The sequence below is a fragment of the Culex quinquefasciatus genome, chromosome 1 (assembly GCF_015732765.1).
Source record: "Culex quinquefasciatus strain JHB chromosome 1, VPISU_Cqui_1.0_pri_paternal, whole genome shotgun sequence".
Classification (NCBI taxonomy): Eukaryota; Metazoa; Arthropoda; class Insecta; order Diptera; family Culicidae; genus Culex; species Culex quinquefasciatus.
Genome location: NC_051861.1, coordinates 115,938,462 through 115,957,776, shown reverse-complemented (window position 1 = coordinate 115,957,776; position 19,315 = coordinate 115,938,462). Strand labels below are relative to the sequence as shown.

The 19,315-nt window shown below is 43.9% G+C and overlaps 4 protein-coding genes across 4 annotated transcripts; 1 reads left to right on the top strand and 3 right to left on the bottom strand.

Annotated features, from left to right (window-relative positions):
- Nucleotides 1–2,723: 2,723 nt before the first annotated feature.
- LOC6050817 (ubiquitin carboxyl-terminal hydrolase MINDY-3 homolog) lies at nucleotides 2,724–9,953 on the bottom strand. The gene is made up of 5 exons (XM_001867314.2): nucleotides 9,209–9,953; nucleotides 6,076–6,519; nucleotides 5,865–6,018; nucleotides 5,506–5,803; nucleotides 2,724–3,917 (listed from the first exon to the last, which is right to left on the bottom strand). Exons 1-5 carry the CDS (start codon nucleotides 9,497–9,499, stop codon nucleotides 3,611–3,613), a joined length of 1,494 nt encoding a protein of 497 aa, XP_001867349.2. The 5' UTR covers nucleotides 9,500–9,953; the 3' UTR covers nucleotides 2,724–3,610.
- Nucleotides 9,954–12,858: 2,905 nt separating this feature from the next.
- On the bottom strand, nucleotides 12,859–14,593 carry LOC119765204 (zinc finger and SCAN domain-containing protein 31-like). The gene is made up of 2 exons (XM_038248604.1): nucleotides 13,168–14,593; nucleotides 12,859–13,108 (listed from the first exon to the last, which is right to left on the bottom strand). The coding sequence occupies exons 1-2, from the start codon at nucleotides 14,334–14,336 to the stop codon at nucleotides 12,874–12,876; spliced, it is 1,404 nt and encodes a 467-aa protein (XP_038104532.1). The 5' UTR covers nucleotides 14,337–14,593; the 3' UTR covers nucleotides 12,859–12,873.
- Nucleotides 14,594–15,125: 532 nt separating this feature from the next.
- LOC119771110 lies at nucleotides 15,126–15,716 on the top strand. Its single transcript, XM_038266505.1, has one exon. It carries the CDS (start codon nucleotides 15,126–15,128, stop codon nucleotides 15,714–15,716), a length of 591 nt encoding a protein of 196 aa, XP_038122433.1.
- Nucleotides 15,717–16,390: 674 nt separating this feature from the next.
- On the bottom strand, nucleotides 16,391–18,237 carry LOC119765491 (transcription factor grauzone-like). Its single transcript, XM_038249462.1, has 3 exons — nucleotides 17,916–18,237; nucleotides 17,051–17,841; nucleotides 16,391–16,991 (listed from the first exon to the last, which is right to left on the bottom strand). Exons 1-3 carry the CDS (start codon nucleotides 18,093–18,095, stop codon nucleotides 16,439–16,441), a joined length of 1,524 nt encoding a protein of 507 aa, XP_038105390.1. The 5' UTR covers nucleotides 18,096–18,237; the 3' UTR covers nucleotides 16,391–16,438.
- Between the last annotated feature and the right edge of the window lie 1,078 nt (nucleotides 18,238–19,315).

The following is a 19,315-nucleotide window of genomic DNA, read 5'->3' as shown; positions in this document are numbered from 1 at the left end:
TGCGTTTTTCTCAGCCTGCTGTTTTTGCATATGGGTCATTCCAGCTGAAGCGGAACAGCATTTGAAAATTACCCTCTCCGATCCTGCTCAAATTTGGCAGGGCTGTTGTTACTATCGAAACATGCAAGAATCCCGAATTTCATCCAAATCGGACCACCCCCTCCATTTTTGTACCTCCCCAAAAAATCGACTTTTTGGCGATTTTTGTGCGAAACCCCTATTTTCAAACGGCGATAGCTCAGGAACCACAAATCTTAGAAGGTCGGTCATAGACTCAATTTTGAAGGAAATTGGACGTAGAATCCATTTCTGAGATCAAAATTTTGATTAATTTATTTTTACTACCTGTATTGCGCAATTGAAAACTTTAATCGGCCGTATCTCAAAACACCCCATCTTATTTTTTTTATTTGACCTCACCATCGTGTTCCCCGGCCAATTTTACATAAGAATCACTTATCGACAGAAAGGAATATGTTTCGTTCCAGAGATATCGAATTTTAAAGTTTTTAGTTTTGAGATTACCTACATTAGCTTCATTCGCCGCATCTGCTAGAAGCACTCATGAGCGCTGTTCAATAACTGCTACCTGGTAATTTATTGGAATAAGATATCATATTAAATAATCTTTAGCAAATTGGGCAAAATAAACTGTATAACACTGTAGGCGTTAACCGGAAGACTTCCATCATTGCCATGATTTTTCGTTCTGGATATATTGCGTCGCTATTAATATTTTGACAACATTTCTTTTACAAGTTGTTTAGAATAGTGCCCTACACAAGCTGATTCCTTTTGGTAACGATTATCCCAATAATTGCAAAGTTATGGAAATCGTCATTGATCAATGATTGCCAACTAGGATGTCAATGATTGTACCACAAAATAATAAAAATTTTGAAACACATTTGATTTAGACCAACAATTCTTTCAGTGGCTTTGAGAAGGCAACAACCGGCACATGCTGATTACATTTGGTGCAGAAATTCGTTAAATTGGATTTAGTACAGAACATTTTAGAGTGATGATCATTTTTCTTCGAAAAAGATCAAAGGCTTCACCTTAAATCGAAAATGATTATCCGCTTTAAAAAAATGAGATGAATTTCTATGCTAACCTACAGGATAGAGCAATAACGACACACAGTACAGGGCAGAATTGGATTCCGATGCAGCGAGCAGAAAAATGCAATTGATCTGAACAATAAGTGCACGATACATTATTGAGTAAAAAATATGAATTAAAATGAATAAAATTTGTTGATACGTTGTATTCTCATGAAGAACGATCACAAGGAGTAGGAAAAGGATTTCTGGAAAGTATTAAACTGAAAAATGTAAGAAAATCACAAAGTTCAGCTAGTTCCCAAAATTTAGTAGCGATGATTTAGACACCGTCCAAACAATAATGTTTTTTTTCTTCTATCATTTCGGATTCTTGGAACACAATACGGCTACTAAATGTACCTTGACCAAAATCATCCATTCAGTAAATGGAGCTGGCTCACAATGTAAAAATCGATTTAATATGATCCATCTTTTGAACCATAAAGCAGATTTTGGGGTTTTTGCTGAATGGCACTATTTTGCTACCGCTCATGACAAAGGCCCTATTCATGGCCTCGGGGTACTCTAAAACGGTTAGCAACTCGTAAAAAACGGTACATTCAAAATAACCCAATAAATATTCCTTGAACAAAAAAATGATTAAGGTATTTGAAAATTGCGTGAAATTATAAAAATAAAAAATTTATTGATCATTTTCCACAACATCAGGTAGTAATTATTGAATAGCGCTCCTGAGTGCTTCTAGCAGATGCGGCGAATGAAGCTAATGTAGGTAATCTCAAAAACTAAAAACTTTAAAATTCGATATCTCTGGAACGAAACATATTCCTTTCTGTCGATAAGTGATTCTTATGTAAAATTGGCCGGGGAACACGATGGTGAGGTCAAATAAAAAAAATAAGATGGGGTGTTTTGAGATACGGCCGTTTAAAGTTTTCAATTGCGCAATACAGGTAGAAAAAATAAATTAATCAAAATTTTGATCTCAGAAATGGATTCTACGTCCAATTTCCTTCAAAATTGAGTCTATGACCGACCTTCTAAGATTTGTGGTTCCTGAGCTATCGCCGTTTGAAAATAGGGGTTTCACACAAAAATCGCCAAAAAGTCGATTTTTTGGCGAGGTACAAAAATGGAGGGGGTGGTCCGATTTGGATGAAATTCGGGATTCTTGCATGTTTCGGTAATTTCAACAGCCCTGTCAAATTTGAGCAGGATCGGAGAGGGTAATTTTCAAATTTGCACTTTTTCGTGCACAGTTGAGATGGAATGACCCATATGGGACATTTATGCGAACATGGGCAGTATAATTCTAGAGTAAATTTTCAAAACAACCTATGAGTCATAAGTAAAGAATAAAAAAATTAAAAGGCTAAAAATCTTAGGAAATTTTATTTACGAATTAAAGTAATTTAGAATTAAAAAAAAATCCAGAATTCTGAATTTTTAAATTTTTAAATTTAAGATTTTTTTTTCGTTTTTTTTCATATTTTGAATTTTTAGACTTAATTTTGAAATTCTTTAATTTTGAATTGATGGCGTGACAGCGGCCAGTCCTACTGTTCGAAAGTTCACCGCAAAGATGATTCGTTGAAACGTTAAAAAGGGACGTTCTTCAATTTCCAAATTCCCCCAATATTAAACCAACTCGCTCTAATTAGATATTAGTTAATCATATATATTTTCGATCATTCCACTCGGGTACACAGTATCTTTGATTTCGTTTTCGCGAATTTGCCTTCTCTACTAAAAAGAGGAGAGAGAGGGGGGTGTTGTCGAATCGATTCTTCAGCTACGTTTGTCTGTGAGAATTTTGTTTTTTCATTCTTTTTTGTAAATTGATTTTGGAATTGTGTGTTATTCGGGGGATCGCTTCTCCGATTGGAAGCATTTTCTGGGATGAAGAGGGCTGAGGATTTTGAAAACACCGGGGAAAATATCTATAAACACGCGGAACAATCTGTGTCTGTGTGATTCATTGATGGCTTCTTTTTTATCTTATTTGGTTTGAGTTTTATTGAACTGGTTCTATTGTTCTATTGTTTGAGAGAGAAAGGGGAAAAAACAGGAGTTTCAAAGCGGTCTTCCAAGTGCTAATTTAAGTGTTCTACTTTCAGAGCAAATTTTAAATTTAAAAAACAAGCTAAAACTGTTAATTTCACGATTGAGTCACGTGTGCCGATTAAAATATTCTTTTTTTGTTGCTTTTTTCATCCAGTTTACTGTTGCAAGAGATTAGTTTTTCCTTTTGTGTGATTGGTTGCTTGTGAGTGTGAGTCTGTGAGAGCTTCATATTCTAAACTGTGACTGCCAGTTATTTGGGATTGTTACGATCTCAAAGGTGCTGACGCCGGTACACTTCGGTCCGTGTGTAAAAGCGTTCGTATTTCTCTCTTTTTCTCCTTTCAAATAACTTAACTTTCTTCCTCCCCTGCAATCTTATTGTTCCTCCTCCTCCTCCTTCACTCTGTCCTCCCTAGAAGTAAGAGTAGCGCTCAAACAGTAACAACGCGTAGCGGCACGAACGACGACGACGAATCTGGTCAATTCAGCGAGGGCGTCCGCGCGTTCGCCCAGTTGACCTCGATGTTGGGCCACTTGGTCTGCAGGCAGGTCAGCATCGGATCGGACGGGTTGCACATCCGCACGTCGCTCTCGAGCAGGATGGCGTGGCCCTTGTTGAAGCGCACCCGGTTCTCGCCGTTCGAGTTCGGGATGCCGTTGTAGTGCAGCAGGTCGAACGTGTCCGGCATCGACTTCTTCTCCGTCGGGAAGAACTCGTACATGAAGTCGTTCAGCAGGATGATGCCGAGGCACTCCGGGTCCAGCTTCTTGCGCATCAGGTCCACGCTGAAAAAGAGGGGGTGGAAAAATCATGAAGTTTGACACCCATATTGATATGGTTCTGTTCGGTTTCTGAATTGGCCACCTGGTCCGGAACCTGTTACAGAATGGCTGAGACCACTTTTGGTCTTGTAAGTCATTCCATCGAAGTCGTAATTAAAAATCATGAAGTTTGACACCCATTTTGATATGGTTCTGGTCGGTTCCAGGATTGGCCACCTGGTCCGGAACCTGTTACAGACTGGCCGAGACCACTTCTGGTCTTGAAAGTAATTCCATCGAAATTGTAATAAAAAAAAAAATGAAGTTTGACACCCATATTGATAAGGTTCTGGTCAGTTCCAGAATTGGCCACCTGGTCCGGAACCTGCTACAAAATATCGGTGGCCACTTTTGGTCTTAAAAAATACTTAATCGACATCGTATTCAAAAATCATGAAGTTTGACACCCATATTGATATGGTTTTGGTCAGTTCCGGAATTGACCACCGGGCCCGGAACCTGCTACAAAATATCGGTGGCCACTCGTGGTCTTCAAAAATACTTAATCGAAATTGTAATAAAAAAATCATGAAGTTTGACACCCATAATGCTATGGTTTTGGTCGATTCCGGAATTGGCCACTTGGTCCAGAACCTGCTACAGAGTGTCCAGGACCACTTTCGGTTTTGAAAGTCATTCCATCGAGATCGTAATAAAAAATCATGAAGTTTGACACCCATATTGATACGGTTCTGGTCGGTTCCGGGATTGGCCACCTGGTCCGGAACCTGCTACAAAGTGTCCGTGACCTTTTTTGCTCCTAAAAGTCAAACCATCGAAAATGTAATCAAAAATCATGAAGATTGACACCCATATTGAAATGGTTCCGATCGGTTGCGGAATTGACCACCTGGTCCGGAACCTGCTACAAAATATCGGTTGCCACTTTTGGTCTTAAAAGATACTTAATCGACATCGTAATAAAAAATCATGAAGTTTGACACCCATATTGATACGGTTCTGGTCGGTTCCGGAATTGGCCACCTGGTCCGGAACCTGCTACAAAATGGCCGAGACTCTTGAAAGTCATTCCATCGAAATTGTTGAGAAAAACCATGAAGTTTGACACGCATATTGATATGGTTCTGGTCGAATCCGGAATTGGCCACCTGGTCTGGAACCTGCTACAAAATGTTGGTGGCCACTTTCGATCTTAAAAGTCAAACCATCAAAATCGTAATAAAAAATCATGAAGTTTGACACCCATATTGCTATGGTTTTGGTCGATTCCGGGATTGGCCACCTGGTCCAGAACCTGCTACAGAGTGTCCAGGACCACTTTTGGTCTTGAAAGTCATTCCATCGAAATCGTAATAAAAAATCATGAAGTTTGACACCCATATTCATACGGTTCTGGTCGGTTCCGGGATTGGCCACCTGGTCCGGAACCTGCTACAAAATATCGGTGGCCACTCGTGGTCCTAAAATATACTTAATCGAAATCGTAATAAAAAATCATGAAGTTTGACACCCATATTGCCCTACTTTCAATCAGCTCTAAAATTGTCCACCTGGTCCGGAACCTGCCACAGTCTACCCCCTATTTACTTACTATTCCGGCTCGCTCACGAGATCCAGCGCGCACAGCACGTCCTGCAGCAGCGGGCTCGGGATAAAGTTGCTTCCCTCGGTGTCAAACTGGCGGAAGACGCGCCGCGCCACCTCGCTGGGCGTTTCCGGCGCCACCAAGCGCCTCTCGCTGCTGAACAGCACCGTCAGGTGCGTCTCCGAGCCCATCACCCAGACCGGACACTTGGGGTTCTTGTAGAAGAAGCCGACCGTGCAGTACTGCATCTGCTCCATCAGCGTGATAAAGCCGATGTCCGACTGCTGTGTGATGCCCTTCAGTTCTGAAAAAATGGAGGGTAAGTTAAGGTCGGTGGAAAGGGCCGGAAGTGGCGTCGGACTCACTCAGCCCGCCGACGTCCTGCTCGTTGTCCCAGACGTAGGGAACGGCGTGTCCGGTCAGCATGAGATTGATCAGCGCCTGGCTGCCGTACCCGTACGTGCCGTGTATCAGCGGTTCCGACGTGTCCGAGACCTCACTCACCACGCACTCGAGACCCTGAGAAGAAAATCCTGATCATAACCTAATTCAAACAAAGCCGGAAGTGCGTCTCACCTTGGTCAGCAGCACGGTGTACAGCAGCAGCAGCACGCCGCACTCGTCCGCGAGCACCGGGAACTGCTCCGAGTAATACTTTTCCACGTCGTCGATCGAGTCGAGCTCGGTGACGCAGAGCCGCTCGTGGAACGCTTCCGGCGTCCACGGTTCGGGCCGCGCGCCGGAAGTGCCCGAAACGTCCGCGCCGGTCGCCGCGTCCAGTCCCAGCTCGACGTCGTCGGCGCCGCCGCCGCTCGCCGGTGGAAGATTCTCGAGGGCGTCTACCATTTCGGCGTCGCCGTCCTCCTCCGTGACCGGAAGGGCCACGGTTGATGAACTTCCGGCAGGGTCTCCCGACTGGCGCGCTTTCAGGCTCACGATCCGGTACTTGGACGACTTGCACTTCATCAGGATCTTGCAGATGGCCTGGATGAGCAGCGTTTTGCACTTGTCCGGGGTCAGCTGGAAGGGACAGGGTCATTGGGGTCATTTCCGGAAATCTTGTTTAAAAACTAAAGCAAAATTGAGTATGTCTGAGTAAAGCTAAGTATGCAGATCGGAAGGAACGCGGTCAAGAAATGTTGCGCCGGTAGCGCCTTCTTTCCGTGATTCTTAAATTCTTCAAATTTTGATTTTTTCTAATTCTTAAATTTTTAAATTCTAAAATTCAAAAATTCTAAAATCCTAAAATTCCAAAATTCTAAAATTCTAAAATTCTGAAATTCTAAAATTCTAAAATTCTAAAATTCTAAAATTCTAAAATTCTAAAATTCTAAAATTCTAAAATTCTAAAATTCTAAATTCTAAAATTCTAAAATTCTAAAATTCTAAAATTCTAAAATTCTAAAATTCTAAAATTCTGAAATTATAAAATTCCAAAATTCTAAAATTCTAAAATTCTAAAATTCAAAAATTCAAAAATTCAAAAATTCTTAAATTCTTAAATTCTTAAATTCTCAAATTCTTAAATTCTTAAATTCTTAAATTCTTAAATTCTTAAATTCTTAAATTCTTAAATTCTTAAATTCTTAAATTCTTAAATTCTTAAATGCTTAAATTCCTAAATTCTTAAATTCTTAAATACTTAAATTCTCAAATTACAATTTTTAAATTTTTAATTTATGGGTTTTCAAAATTTTAAACATTGAAATTTGTAATTCTTAAATGCATAAAACACCGTCCTTAATTCTTAATTTTTCATTCAAGAACTTTTTTTTTAATTTTGGAAAAAATAAAGTTTTTAATGTTAGAATTTCGAGATTTTAGCGAATTTTTATTTTTGAATTTCTATATTTTAGATATTTGAAACATTTGAAATTTAGATCTGCAATTTCTGAAATTTTCCAGGCTTTAAATTTTTTTTTGTGCTATTGAATTTATAAATACTTCAATGTTAAAATTATTACTCAATTCTGCATATTTTTTATTTTGAATTTCCAAATTTCAGATATTACAAATTGTTGAAATTTCCTTTATTATTTTTTTAGTATTTAAAAATTTCCATATTTTCGATTTTTTTATTTTTGAACTATTTGTATTGTTGAATTCTTAAATTCTTATATCCTTGAATTGTTTAATTCCTAATTTCTTAAATTATTGAAATTCCTAAATTCTTAAATTTTAAGTAGAATTTTTAATTTATGAGTTTTTAAAATTTAAAATATTTAAATTTGTAATTCTTAAATTCTTTTTAAAAAAAACCGTCATAAAATCTTATTTTTTCATTAAACAACTTTAATTTTTTTGAATATGGAGAAAATAAAGTTTTTAATGTTATAATTTCGAGGTTTTCGTAAATTTGAATTTCGAATTGCTTTATTGCAGATTTTTAAAACTTTTGAAATTTAGCCTTGTGATTTCTGAAATTTTCCAGGCTTTTAATTGTAACATTTTTGAGCTATTGAATTTATAAATACTTTAATGTTAAAATTATTATTCAATTCTGCATATTTTTTTATTTTGAATTTCCAAAATATTAAAAAGATATTAAAAATTGTTGAAATTTCCTTAATTATTTTTTTTATTATTTGAAATTTTTTTTTACCATATTTTCGAATTTTAATTTTTGAATTATTTGTATTGTCGAATTTCAAAATTTCACATGATTAAATATTGAATTTTATGTAATAAAGTAGATATTTGTATCCAGCTTTTTAAGCGAAAATGGCGTTCGAATGGTGAACGCCCGAAATGTCAAAATCACGCAGTGGTACCAACATTACGAAAAAAGTGTGCCATGGCATGACAGCCGCATTTTTTTTCTAATGTTGGTGCTACTGCGCGATTTTGACATTTCGGACGTTCAACATTCAAACGCCATCTTCGCTTAAAAGCCTGGATAGGGACCAACCTTAAACCACGTGGAAACTTTTTTTGGAATCTTTTTAATCAAAACATATTGTCCGTTTCTTTCAAAGGTACACGCCGCGCGGCATTTCAGAATATGCCATAGACATTGTTGCCAGCGATTTTCTACACTTTTGGTGCAATATAAAACATACCTGACAACAATGCCAGGCGATTTGAAGATCAACAAAAACAAAACGCGCAGTATGGGATTTGACAGCGCGCATTTGCCGTAAGTGCGGCGCGTCGTTTCGAGGCTGGTTTGCCGCGTGTCTTTCTCGGGAATACGCGCAATATTGCAAACAAGCACCGCACGCAGAAACGTCAAATGTCACTTTCCGTTTCTGTTTCTGTGTATCGCTTAAGAAAAATCTTTTCGTGACCCTTTCCTTGACCGTTCTTTTTATTATTTGTAAGCAATTTTGCGTTCCTTCCGATCTGCGTATCAGCCTTTTACCGAGGTAAACAAACAGCTGTCACTTTTAAAGAGATCCCAGTTGCGAAGGGCTTGCTCTACATCAAACTGTTGTTGGTTGACGTCGGTCCTACAAGCAACAATTACGCAGATTTTTGTATGGGGTTCTTCGTAGAAATGCTTGAATGTGAAATGTTTTGAGCTGTTTCAAAAGCTAACAAGTTGGTGATTTCTTAGCTTTTGTCACAGTGATTCATTTGAGACACTTGTTTCAGCAACAAATTCACAGGTGCAAACCTGTAAGCCAAGGTCATCATCCCGCCTGTTTCATGGAGACATTTTTTCCCCTCTTTCTCTCGTCAATCCCGTGCCAACATCAACACCACTTACATCACTAAAGCTGTGTCCGGGAGTCTCCATCAGCAGAATCTTGAGCAGGTACGCCTGCACCGGTGCGATTACACAACACGGACCGCCGTCCCGCTGGACCAGGGCGGCCGGTTCGCCAGCGCTAAACTCGAAGCCCTGGGACCACCGCCGGAACACCTCCTGCCGGACCGAGGTGCCCCACAGCAGCTGGCAGATTTCACGCAGCTGTTCCTGCTCGGAAGACGACGACGCCGTTCCGGATCCAGCAGCTCCAGCATCTTCCGGCTGCTCGACCACACCGTGCTCGCCCATTTCCTTCGCCTTCGTCGTCGTTCCGTCACGGATGGCCGCCCTCCACGGAGCAAGCTGGCTCGGAATCCAGTCCCGGAGAATGCCAAAGGTCACAGCTGCTGCGGCGCACAGGCACAGCACGGAAAAGCCCACACAAAACAGCAACCCCAACACGGTTACGCCGCCCGGATGTGGTCAACGGCAAAAAAAAAATAAAATGTCTAATTTTCAGCACAGGGAAAAATTCGATTTTTCCTGCCAGATTTCCTGCTCACTTCACTTCCTTCCTCTGCAAGAGCTCTGTTCTCGTTTTTTTTGCGGATCGCGTACGCGCAAGCTGAAAGTACACAGCAGCAGCACCGAGATGTGCATTAAATTTTGATGTAAAAAGACGACGGAGGAGGAAAAAATTGTGTTTTTTTCTTCTCTTCTCGCGATGACAGCGCGGCGAAGAATGCAACAACAAAAACACAACTCGATCCACGTAAAAGGGGGGAGAGGCTTTTCTCAGCGTTTGAACCTGTTTGAACTTGACAGCGGACCCAACATAACCCAACCTGTGCAACTGTCAAACTTTGACAGCAAAAATTTCTTTTGGAACAACAATCCAAGATGGCGTCACAATCTTAACGCATCTTCATGTAAACAGTTGAAGTGTCAAATTACGCAGCCTTTCCCCGGGAAAGAAACGCAAAACTATGCACCCGCCGAAACGACGACGACAACAACAACGCGAGAGCGGCGGCGCATCGCAAGGGGTCGGCCGATTTTGCTGCGCTTGACGTTTGTTTTGCTGTCAAAAGCAGTCAGCACCGCACCGTTGTTTTTGCAGTGGGTGAGAGTACAGATTCCCTAGACAGTCTGTAGGTGAGAGGACGCTGGACCGGGAGACGGATTTTTCGTTGTTCGTTGGAGGATATTTACGCGCGGAAGTTATGTGAAAAGGTTACTCAAGCCGGAGTCGTTTATCGTCTGACAGACGAAGACAGCCGTTTTTTTCTGCCGTTTTCGTAGAAAAGGCCAAGAATCTTCTCAACAACAACAAGTTCAGCCCACTGGCGGAGAACAACAATGGTAACCTAGCCGGGAAAGGGAGCGTCTCACCCAAGAAACCCAAGGTGGTAAAGAATTCGCGCTACGCCAAGCTGAGGAGTGTAATGTTGTCGTGCACATCCAAGCCAAGTTACAAGCTGACTCCGTTTGGGATCAAAATGCTGTGTATCTCCGAGGAGCGTTTTGAAACCGCGTGGGCCCATTTGGTTGCGAAAAAAGTGAAGTTCTATACCCACAAGAAACGAAGCGAGCGGCAACTCCGCGTCGTCGTCAGAGGACTTCCACCGGCGTAGAAGAACCTCAAGGAATCGCACAACCTGGAAGCTGTGTTCGCCTCCTCGGAGGAAACCCCGTACATCGTTACGTTCCAAAAAGGGTACACCAACCTCAAACAGAAAAGTGAAATCAAGCGCTTGAGAAGATTTCACATCTGGTCTGAGGCCTACCGGAACAAGCGACCGAACGTGATCCAGTGCAGGAACTGCTTGCAACTGGGTCATAGAATCAGGATCTGTTACCTCAAGGGGAGGTGCAACAACTATGGGGGTTCCCACAAGACGGACAAGTGCAAAGTACAAGAAGCCAAGCCGAAGCGGTGTGCCAACTGCTCTGGAGCCCACGAAGCCACGGACCGCAGCTGCCCCAAGCGTACGGATTTCATCCGGCGGCGGCAGCAGGCGTCGAAATCAAAATCGCCTGTATGAAAGGCGGAGAAGTAGATTCCAGCAGTTCCGGCGTTCACGTCGGTGGAGTTCCCTCCACTGCCGGGCGTAGTCCCGGATGGAAAATCAAAGGATCGCTCTCGACCCGCAAGAAGCAGCAAAGGCAGCAGTAGCTCCCGAGACAGTGGAGCCACGGAGGAGGAAGCTGGGGAGGTGCTCTACAGCTCGGCTGAGCTGTGGCGCATTTTCTCCGAGTACATCGGCATGTTCAAGACCTGCAAGACCCGCTTGGACTAAGTAACCCTCGTGAGATACATAATCTCCAAGTATGGAGTGTAAGGAGTTATTTTTGTTACAGGTTCTCTATCCAGGTTTTTAAGCGAAGATGGCGTTCGAATGGTGAACATCCGAAATGTCAAAATCACGCAAAAAACGAAAACGAAACTATTGGCACTACGCCCCCCGGGGCATGGCCTTCCTCTAACGTGGGATTTCTGCTCCAGCGCCTCTGACGAGACAGGAGAAACCGGGACCGACGTTTTACTTCACCATCCGATAGAAGCTCAGTGGATAAGGCGGGAATCGAACCCGCGTCTCATAGCATCATCGGGATCGGCAGCCGAAGCCGCTACCCCTGCGCCACGAGACCCACAATAAATCACGCATGACAGCCATATTTGTTTTCTAATGTTGGTGCTACTGCGCGATTTTGACATTTCGGGTGTTCACCATTCGAACGCCATCTTCGCTTAAAAACCTGGATACAACGGTAATATTAGAAATTTGTAAATTAATAAAACTTAAATTCTAAAATATCAAAATTAGGCTGGTGCAAATATTTTTAAAAGTTTTTCTTAATTTTTTTGAATTCTAAAATTTTTAAATTCTTATTTTTTTAATTTTTTAATTCTTGATTTCTTAAGTTCTTAAATTCCAAAATACTAAAATTTTTAAATTAGTTATTTCTTACATTCTTAAATTCTTGAATCTGGAGTTTATAATTTATGAAAAAAAAGAATTTTTGAATGTTATAATTTAAGTTTTTTTTTTTCGTAAATTTGTATTTTTGAATTTATGATTTTCAGATTGTTAAAAATTAAATTTTTCAAGCTTCGAATTTTGAGCTCTTCAAATTATAAATTCTTTAATATTTAAATTATTATTCAATTCTGCATATTTTTTATCAAGAATTTCCAAATTTCAGATTATACATTTTGAATGAAATGTCCTTTATTATTTTTGAAATTTATTTGAAATTTCTGAAATTTCAAATGTTTGTTTTTCTATAATTTTTATTTTAAAAAATCTAAAATGTTGAATTTCAACATTTTAGATTTTTTTAAATTGAATTTTTAAGTCTGAAAATTGATATTTGTATATATGGTCATAATAAAGTTTTTTTTCTCACTCTGTTTACCTAATTTCGGTCCCGCCTGTGTGGATCAATCGGACAGTGCACTGGACTCACAATCCAGAGGTTGCTGGTTGGTACAACTTGGTAAAGATTGGTAAAGACAATTTCTTTTGTTTTCTGCATTTTGCAGGTTTTTTTAGATCTGCAGCACTGATAAAGCTGATTTGGAGAAGGCAAGCTGTGGGTTCTTTGTCGCTGAAGGTTGACAAGATCCTGGACCTCACCGAATGATTAACCAAGAAAGAAAAATCGGATCCATCGTCTCTTTATTCCGCCCCTTCCCCCACCCCCTTGTGATGCCTCTCGACGTGACTCTTGAGCAAGCACTTGTACTGGAACCGCTTCTCGCAGCTCCCACACGGATACGGTTTCTCGTTGGTGTGCGTCCGGCGGTGAACCCGCAGCGTGTACGCCACCGCAAACCGCTTGCCGCACACCTCGCACACATGCTTCCGCTGCTCGGGACTCTCGTGCGACTTCCGGTGCTTCCACATGGCGCGTCTGAAAGAAGAAAAACTCTTTTGTTGTTACTGGACTCTTGAGTTGATTTGAAGACCTACTGGTTCCGCATCAGCTTCCCGCACACCTCGCACGGCAGCTTCGGCTCCTCGTGGTACGACACGTGCGTCTTGTAGATGCCCTGCGTCTTGCACCGCTTGCCGCAGCTCGGGCAGCTCTTGTAGAAGTGGTCGGTATGCCACACCTTGCCGTGTCGCCTCAACAGGTCGGCTCCGCTGAATGCGCTGTCGCAGCCCGGCTGCTCGCACCGGAAGGGTTTCCTGTCTTCGTGCTCGTTCAGATGTGCCTTCAGCTTCCAGCTGTCGATCTGCTTGGCACATTGCGGGCAGGTGGCTTTCTTTCGATTTCTTGAAGGTTTAAGCTTGATTGCTGGTTTTACAGTGTCGCTCTTCCGAAGAAGTGTCTGCAGGTCATCCAGAAGCTTCGAAACGTGCCTCAGCGCTTCCTGTATCGTTTGGAGTCTGGTTGCGACGTTTGTCGCCGGTCGTCTCCTACCGCTTCGTCGTGCCAAGCTCTGCCAAGCACTTACGAGACAGATCATTTGCTGACACATTCCACAGACGCGTTGTTGCCGCTTGTTCTTCTCGACTTCCTGTGGTTTCGCATCGTCCAACCTGCAGATCTCGCAGAGGTTCCCACCGTCGATGGTTTGCTGCTCCTCCAAGAACTTGGTGATTTCCTGAATGATCTCCGGGTCGGGTTCTTCCGCTTCCAGCTCTGCGCTAACAAGCCTCGCTTCAGCTCGACCGTCCACATCCTTCTGCTCCTTTTCCGTCGCCGAGTTGAACAGTTCCCGCTCGATCGCCAGCGATCCCGCCAGGTACGCCTCCGAGTCCGGGACGACGCTCGCGTACAGATAGTCCACCTGCTGGCGGTGCTTCACGATCAGCTGGGAGCACTCGGCGAGCGCGGCCCGGCTCGCCGGCTCCGTCCACTCGCCCACCTCCAGGATGACAAAGTCCTCCGCGAGCAGGCGGTTCGTCTTGAAGCACGCGTTCCGGAACTCGGTGGTCACGAACAGCAGCGCCGCGCAGTTCCGGCAGATCTTGGTCAGGTTGTCCTGGCGCGTTACCCGGATCGAGGTGCACTCGAAGATCTGGTGCGCGATGCTGTACTCGCTCTCGCTGAAGATGCTCTCCAGGAAGGCGTCCTCGCACACCCGAAGGCACAGCCGACACTGGTGCGGGTCGTTGATGGCGTTCCGATACATTGTTGTTGTTTTCGCCGGAATGGCCTCGACGAGGCGACACTGTCTCGAGTCTTGTGACGACGTGGTTTCTGCGCTTGCGCGCAAGTGGCCAAGGTCAACCGCTTTGTGGTGTGGGGAGGTTCACGTGGGTCGCCGACGTCAGTCTATTTACGACGTGGTGGTGGGATAACAACGGTGACACCCTCGGGATAAATCGACCAGCGCGCTGCATTGTTGTTTCGTGCGGTCAGTTGCATAAAGGGATTGCAATTAGTCGTACGCCGATGACCGAACAGTGTTACGAGGGTCAGTGTCGTGAACTGTAGCTGGAACTAAAAGTAGAACGTCAAGGTGGTTCGCTTGAGGTTCAGACAAAGGAACTATCCGGTGATTTGTAACGGAAATCAGTGACTAGTTGAACTGCTGCCACCGAGTCTCGCACATCCATTATTCAGAGTTCATCGATTTGTCGTTCCGCCAACGCACACGTCACCACCAACGCGGATATCAGGCCGTATCAGGCGGCACAGGATATCAGAGAGTGTCATCTGCTTGAAGAGGACCGCAGCAGCAATACTCGAGGACGCGAGCATGCGCACTTTCTTTTGTGGAAAACTGTTCCAGAAGAAGCAAAGTTTTCAATGGAGCGAAGCGATCCAATCGCTGTAATCTAGACGTTGGCCAGCGAATATCCCAAGTGCTTTGTGGTGCAAGTTGACGGCCTGCGGCCCGCAAACGATGGCGATATCGAGTTCTCCAGCGGAAACCACCGAGTAAGCGCGTAACGTCGGAACTCGAAACGCAGCAAAGATGGAGTGCGTGCAGAAAAAGTACGAACCCACAGCAGTGCTTCACAAAGGGTCCGATAACAGCTCCGTGGTGGAGAGAGATTTTCACTCCCCCGATTCGTACGAGCATGAGGACGAAGAAATGATCGACATCATGGACGTTTGGAAGGCGAACTACGCGCTTCAGGAGTCACAGCTTCAGTCACTTCAGCACATGCAGTTCCACGTCGAGTATCCGAGCACATCGTCGTCGTCGTCTTACGCGGATGACAACTGCAACACCGTGGAGTACGACGACGAGTCGGGCACGCCGCACCCCCACCACTCGGTCACCGAGGTGATCCGGACGGCGGTCCAGAAGGCGGGCTGCCAGCTGCAGGAGGATAAACGGCGCGTCTCGCGCCAGTTCCTCACCAACTTGAACATCGCTCAACTACAAGTTATTGTTAACGACTTACAGAGGTATATAGAACTGTTGAATGACGAGCTGGTGCAGCTGCTGATGGAGCGCGACGAGCTGCAGATGAGCCAGGACGCCACGTTGATCGATATAGAAGATTTGTCGCTTTACTTTTCCGAAGAGATGATGCAAAATAAACACCCACGTAACTAGAAGCCACAAAACCCAGAAGATTAACATGTAGCGTCCCGTACGGTGGCGGACGGAGCCCGGCGATGGCTAGTCATCGCCGTAGCTTGAGCCCCCTCGGGCGTTGGATAGTTTGTTGTTAAATCCTTTTTCCAAATCTCTTGTTATCATGTCATCGCCTACACACACACTTGGCTTGTAGTTATTCTGTATCACAGCTCCAGAGCACGCTCGACCTTGCCATCGCGGAGTTGTGCGTCTATTTACAGATCCGGTTCGGACCTGTAGAGATCCGCTCCGCTTGTTCCGTCAAATCAACTGTCACTCGCTCCTCCAGATCGTTCAATACCAGGTAACACAGATCGTTGTTGCAAGATTGTTGGAAGCGTCTTCATTCCTTCCTTCACGCGTTGTGGCACGGTTGGTTTGTCATCCCCAACTCTCGAAAACCTTAACTTTTTGCTTGAAAAGTAGATCGCTTAACCTTTCGGCTTGGTACCTGCACTTCACTGTTTTTTAAAATGTAGTAAACACAACTTTTCGCAAGCACAATTGTTTATCGAATGACGTTTCAGCCCTTCAGAATTCACTTGGAATCCCTTCAGCGCCTTTTTTTATTTCTTTCTGAGTAAAACACATTGGTTGGATGATCCTCGGGGACTTACCTTGTGTTCGTTCCACGAGCATGCTAAAAAGAGGGAATTTCTCTCAAATTTCAACAAAATAAAGTCAACCATCAAACATCTTTATTCCCCCTCCCCCTCCTCCCCTTTGGTTTCGTGCTTCGTCAGCCGCTGCATCTTCGCGTCCAGCCACTCCTGCGGGTGCATCTTCTTCCGGTGCGAGTGCATGTTCGCGTTCGAGTTGAACGTCTTCGGGCAGTGCGGACACGTATACAGCACGGCTCCGCTGTGCGTAGCCATGTGTTCCTTCAAGCTGATCGCCCGCTTGAACACCTTATCGCACACGCTACACCCGAACTTGGCCTCTTTGTGGAAGAACTGCTTGTGGCTGCGCAGCGCCAACAGGTTCGGTGACTCCTTCCCGCACAGGTCACACCGCACCGGACCGCCCGAGTTGTGCCGCATCACGTGCTTGCTCAGGCTGACCTTGAGCAGCCACTGGAAGCAGATCGGGCACTGGGCCTTCTCGGCGCGCACCTTCGGGTCGTGCTCTTTCAGGTGCTTCGTGAACAGGCCGCGCGAGTTGAACCCTTTGGCGCACGTGTCACACACGAACTCGTACGTCGTCGAGTGGACGTTCTTGTTGTGCTGCTTGAGCAGGGCCGCGTTGCCGAAGCTGAAAGGAAGAGGTGGATCAATCATGCTTTCTTTGAAGTCGGTTAAAGAAACACCCACAACTTATCGCACAGCCCACACGGGAACTCCTTCGTGTCCATCGCCTGGTGGTACTTGACGTGCTTGACGAACTCGTTCTGAATGGTGTAGGACTTTGGACATCGATCGCACTTGAACGGTCGCTTCTCCTCCGGCGTGTGCACCATAACCGTGTGCCTCTTCAAGCTCTCCCGATCCAAACAGACGCGCTTGCAGTGCTTGCACTGAAACCGATCCGGATCCACGTGCCGCTGGATGTGATCGAACAGCCGGATCCGGTTGTTGAACTTGCGATCGCAGCAGAACACGGCCGGCTTTCGCTGGTGAACGGCGGCGCTGTGCGCGTACAGCTGACTAAAGTTGGGAAACTCCTGCGAGCACTGGTCGCAGAACATTTTGCAGAACTGCGCGATCAAGCTGTCGCTCTTCGCCATCCGTTCCGCTAGTTTGGTCCCTTTCTTCTTGATCCGTTTTCGCCGTTTCGGTTGATCCGGTTCCAGCTCAAATTCATCATCTTCCTCCTCCTCCTCCTCTTCATCGTCATCATCATCCTCAGTTTCCGAAACATTGACTTCCTCACGCTTCAACTCTGCCTCCTCCTCCTCCCTCTCAATTTCCTCCGCAGTTATCGGTTCCACGACGATCTCCTCCTGCTCCTCCTCCACCTCCACACCATCCTCCTGCTTTATCTGGACGATCGTGAAGCCCAGCTTGTGCTCGTGCGCTTGCTCGATCTCGCTGTAGAACTGGTGAAAGTCTTCGATTTTGGACCAGCAGCTGGTGCAGATCACGCCCCGCATCAGGTCGTCCTTCTGCAATGCAATGTCATTGTTCCGGTGTCATTTGAGTACAGTTTGATAACCTAAATTTAAATAAACAATCTCACCTCAAACCAGAAGTGTTTGGCAATGATATCGCCCCGGTAGGAGGATGTCCGACCGATTGGTTCCGCGGTGCTGGGTAGTTCGGCTTTGGGTCCGACTTCGTCGGCGATCGGTATAAAGTCGCTGGGTTGCTGGAGGCACGCGTAGCAGCTCCGGGGCTGGTCCGCAGGCGGAGATTCCATTCTGAAAAGTGATATTTCAATTCGTTATTCGTGAAGAATCAAAAGAATTCTGATGCAAAATTCAATAGATTTTCTCTGCGGCAAAGCAAAAAAATTTTCTTCTGATGATCAACTGTCAAAATTAACAAACATAAACAATACACGGTTGCTGAAAGTTACAGATACACTCAAAATCAGAAGTACCCCTCAAAACGGGTTCTATCTACTTCCATCCTTTTTTCAAGTTGTCCCGTCGTTACCCATTTGCAAAGGGTTACTTCCGGTAAACTTGAAAAAAGGGTGGAAGTAACCCTCAAAAAGGGATTGTTTTCCTTGTGATGACAGATAAAGGGTAGATAGAACCGAGGATAGAACCCTTTTTAAGAGGTACTTCTGATTTAGAGTGTTCAAACAAAGCAATGAAAATTGGGTCTTAAAATTAAGTTTAAATTGGTGATATTATCACAACGATAAAGCATATTTCGATGCCAACATTTCAAAAAGCATCATGTACACACCATCCTATTTGAGAAAAACGTATTTAAATTTTGAGCATCCATTTTCAATTCCCATTTTAATATAAAAGCAAAATAAGATGTTCTGATGATAACAAACGATGAAAAACGTTGCTTTTATTGAAACGTGATCATCCAAAATTAATAGAACATTATTTCCGTAATTTTATTTGAGAAAAACAAACATAACTTCTTTTGAAATCACCAACGTCGATATCACCCTGCTGTCATTGAGGGGGACGCTTTGTTATGATTCGCTTTTCTTCGCCGTATGTACATGGCGCTTTTTTCATGATGCTTTTTTTTTTCGTCACGAGGTTCATGTAGTCTTTTGTTTGACAGGTTGACAGGGCTATATAAACATGTTTATATAGCCCTGTCAACCTGTCAAACAAAAGACTACATGAACCTCGTGACGAAAAAAAAGCAACATGAACAAAGCGCCATGTACATTCGGCGAAGAAAAACGAATCATAACAAAGCGTTCCCCTCAATGACAGCAGGGTGATATAGACGTTGGTGATTTCAAAAGAAGTTATGTTTGTTTTTCTCAAATAAAATTACGGAAATAATGTTTTATTTAATTTGGATGATCAAGTATCAATAAAAGCAACGTTTTTCATCGTTTGTTATCATCAGAACATCTTATTTTGCTTTTATATTAAAATAGGAATTGAAAATGGATCCTCAACATTCAAATGCGTTTTTCTCAAAACGCATGGTTTG

Coding starts and splice junctions, on each gene's coding strand:
- LOC119771110 (XM_038266505.1), top strand. CDS start 15,126: ATGGAGTGCGTGCAGAAAAAGTACGAACCCACAGCAGTGCTTCACAAA.
- LOC119765491 (XM_038249462.1), bottom strand. CDS start 18,095: ATGGAATCTCCGCCTGCGGACCAGCCCCGGAGCTGCTACGCGTGCCTC. Junction 17,842..17,915: donor CCAAACACTTCTGGTTTGAG/GTGAGATTGTTT, acceptor ATTGCATTGCAG/AAGGACGACCTGATGCGGGG. Junction 16,992..17,050: donor TGTGGGCTGTGCGATAAGTT/GTGGGTGTTTCT, acceptor TCTTCCTTTCAG/CTTCGGCAACGCGGCCCTGC.
- LOC119765204 (XM_038248604.1), bottom strand. CDS start 14,336: ATGTATCGGAACGCCATCAACGACCCGCACCAGTGTCGGCTGTGCCTT. Junction 13,109..13,167: donor GGGAAGCTGATGCGGAACCA/GTAGGTCTTCAA, acceptor TTCTTCTTTCAG/ACGCGCCATGTGGAAGCACC.
- LOC6050817 (XM_001867314.2), bottom strand. CDS start 9,499: ATGGGCGAGCACGGTGTGGTCGAGCAGCCGGAAGATGCTGGAGCTGCT. Junction 5,804..5,864: donor GCAGGACGTCGGCGGGCTGA/GTGAGTCCGACG, acceptor CCATTTTTTCAG/AACTGAAGGGCATCACACAG. Junction 3,918..5,505: donor CTCGTGAGCGAGCCGGAATA/GTAAGTAAATAG, acceptor CCTCTTTTTCAG/CGTGGACCTGATGCGCAAGA.